The sequence below is a fragment of the Dermacentor andersoni genome, chromosome 10 (assembly GCF_023375885.2).
Source record: "Dermacentor andersoni chromosome 10, qqDerAnde1_hic_scaffold, whole genome shotgun sequence".
In the NCBI taxonomy this organism is placed as follows: domain Eukaryota; kingdom Metazoa; phylum Arthropoda; class Arachnida; order Ixodida; family Ixodidae; genus Dermacentor; species Dermacentor andersoni.
This window is the reverse complement of record NC_092823.1, coordinates 16,127,976-16,130,439: the sequence shown is the minus strand read 5'-3', so window position 1 is coordinate 16,130,439 and position 2,464 is coordinate 16,127,976. Positions and strand designations below refer to the sequence as shown.

Sequence of the window (2,464 nt, the reverse complement as noted above, 5' to 3'; positions counted from 1 at the left end):
CTCCCATAATTCTAGCACGTTGCCATCTTCGGCCTCGATCAAATTATCTAACTTTTCTTTCACGCTTTCACAAAAGTATTCGTTCATTAACAGCCCATCGTTAAACTTCCACAACTTCCAGTTAAATTTCGATTTTCTTTCTTTGGTACCTACACTAAAGGTTACAAGGCTGTGATCGCTGAACGACACATGTTTCACACTATAGCTGCCGCACATCGGAACAAGCTCCAGTGCGACATACCCTCTATCTAGCCTTGCGTGACTTTGCCCTTGAAAATGCGTGAATGCAGGCGTGCCGGTAGTACACAGGAAATGGCCGACGTCGTCCAGATTAGATTCTTGCACTAGTGTGTTTAAAAGTAAAGCACTTTTGTCACGCACTGGAAGGTTTTTCACTCGATCGGCCGCGAAACATACACAATTAAAATCTCCTAGCAATACGACTTTCCTGTCACACTGTAAATGCTGATTTACTCTCTCAAAGAAAGGCACACGCTCATTTTCAATGTTGGGGGCGTAGACACATATCACGCGCCAACCTGCGCCCAAAAAAGAAAAATCCACAAAAACCAGTCTTCCACTTTTACAAGAAAAGACCCCTTCTTCTCTAATTCCCAGGTTGTTTCTAATGAAGATAGCGCACCCCGCGGACGTCCCGACAGCATGTGATACACAAACATTGTATCTATTGCGAAACTGCAGCACCATGCGATCCGTCTGTTCCTCACTTTCTATCTTTGTCTCCTGCACCGCTGCTATATCAACATCTGTTTCTAAGAAAAGCCTGCTAAGCTGGTATTGCCGCTTTCTGGCACAAAGACCGCGGACATTTATAGTAGCAAAACGAAGTGCAGTGTTTTGAGCCATTCTTATGTTTTATGAAGAACAAACGAACCGCATGGTACCCACCTCATGCGTCTGGGGCCAAAGCTGCCTTCGCTTTTTGCACAAACCTTCCGTAGCTGGCATGGCAGCTTTAGGAAGGCACAGTTGATGTCCCTGTCATGGCGTTCCATCGTCCCTTGAGTTTGGCTTGATCACTAGGTGGACTAGAAGAGACGCCGCGAAGCACACGCTCTCGCGGCTACGTCGGCGGCGTCTCCGCCGCCCTCCGGTTCGGAGGTACGTTCGGACGCGGTCTCAGCGTTGACCGCCGAATGATCGCCGCCTTTGGCGGCGGTCCTTCCGAGATCCTTGCAGCCAGGGCCTCATGCTCGTCCAGCGTAGCGTCGTGGCCGCGCTTGGAGACTGAGGCTCCACTTGTTCCCTCGCTTACTTCCATGACGGCTGGCTCCTCAGGTGACTTCGACGGCGTTGAGGCCTCCTGCACATTCACGACGCCGGTGGCGTCGCCAGCTGCGTCGGTCAGCTTTCGGCTTTCCTTGTTAACACTTGCGTCTTGGGGCATGTCGGGCGGGGTTAACGTTGCCGCATCAAGTACCTCGAGCTTCGGCGTTGCTTCGCTTGCGGCTTCTTCAGCGTCAGCCTCGTCCATGACGAGTTCCGCAGTGTCTTCTCCTCCAACCGGCCCCGCAACACTTGCGTACGTCTTCACGCACTGAGATTCTTCGTGTCCAAAACGTCGGCAGTGCGTGCAGCGAGGAACTCGGCATTCTCGTCTGATATGGCCCTTACTGTGACACCGCAGGCACAGTGGCGCTCTTCCAGGCGCGACTAGAAGGGCCATGTCACCGGCTACGCGAAGCTGGTGTGGAAGGTCATCGACCTTAATGCCGTTATGGAGCTTGAGGCGCACCAGGCGTGTCGTCGACCCCTTGTCTTGGATCCCTTGAACTCTCCACTTTTCCTTCGAGACCTCGGTCACCTTTCCGAACGGAGCAAGCGCTACACGCACATCATCGTCGGCCACATTGAAAAGAAGCCAATGAAGCTTCAAACGCACGTCCTGGTTTGCCGGATCAATAACCAAACAACGTTGGCCCTTCACCTTCATTTCGCCGCATTCCAAAGCTTTCTTCATCCCTTCCATGCTCTTGAAAGTCACAGCCCATAAGTGGCTCATCTGGTATGCCCTCAACGCTACCACTTCAGGGAGCAAACCAAGACGCGCCAACGTGTCCCGGAAATGTTCAACTCGGTAAGGCCTCGATCGGACATCCGCGTGCAAAAATAAAGTATTCAAAACACTACGACCTGATGGCAGAGTAGGCAAAACCACTTCGTATCCCTCGGTATCCATTCCGTCGATCCTGTCACCGCGGCCGCTGTTAGCCGCAACCACCGCTCCTTGGGAGCACATGAAACGCACGTCCTTCCACCTCGGTAGCCAAGACGCGTCTGACTCGGCCACGAGTTCGCTCCTTGAAAACGGGACAAAATCGCTTCAAGTGAATGTGGTGTTGCCTTAGAAACGTGCCGTAGAAAGTTATATTGCGGTATATATCGGTAATTATGACCATGTAACTTACAGAAGTCGCAGTTTCACGAATAGCGACGTACGTTT

At 51.8% G+C, this 2,464-nt stretch overlaps 1 protein-coding gene across 1 annotated transcript; it reads right to left on the bottom strand.

Moving 5' to 3' along the window:
- Positions 1-1,007: 1,007 nt before the first annotated feature.
- On the bottom strand, positions 1,008-2,263 carry LOC140213534 (uncharacterized). Its single transcript, XM_072284781.1, has one exon. The coding sequence runs from the start codon at positions 2,258-2,260 to the stop codon at positions 1,085-1,087; it is 1,176 nt and encodes a 391-aa protein (XP_072140882.1). The 5' UTR covers positions 2,261-2,263; the 3' UTR covers positions 1,008-1,084.
- Positions 2,264-2,464: the final 201 nt, after the last annotated feature.

Bases quoted from the DNA above. Each gene is read 5' to 3' on its own strand.
- LOC140213534 (XM_072284781.1), bottom strand. From the start codon at position 2,260: ATGTGCTCCCAAGGAGCGGTGGTTGCGGCTAACAGCGGCCGCGGTGAC.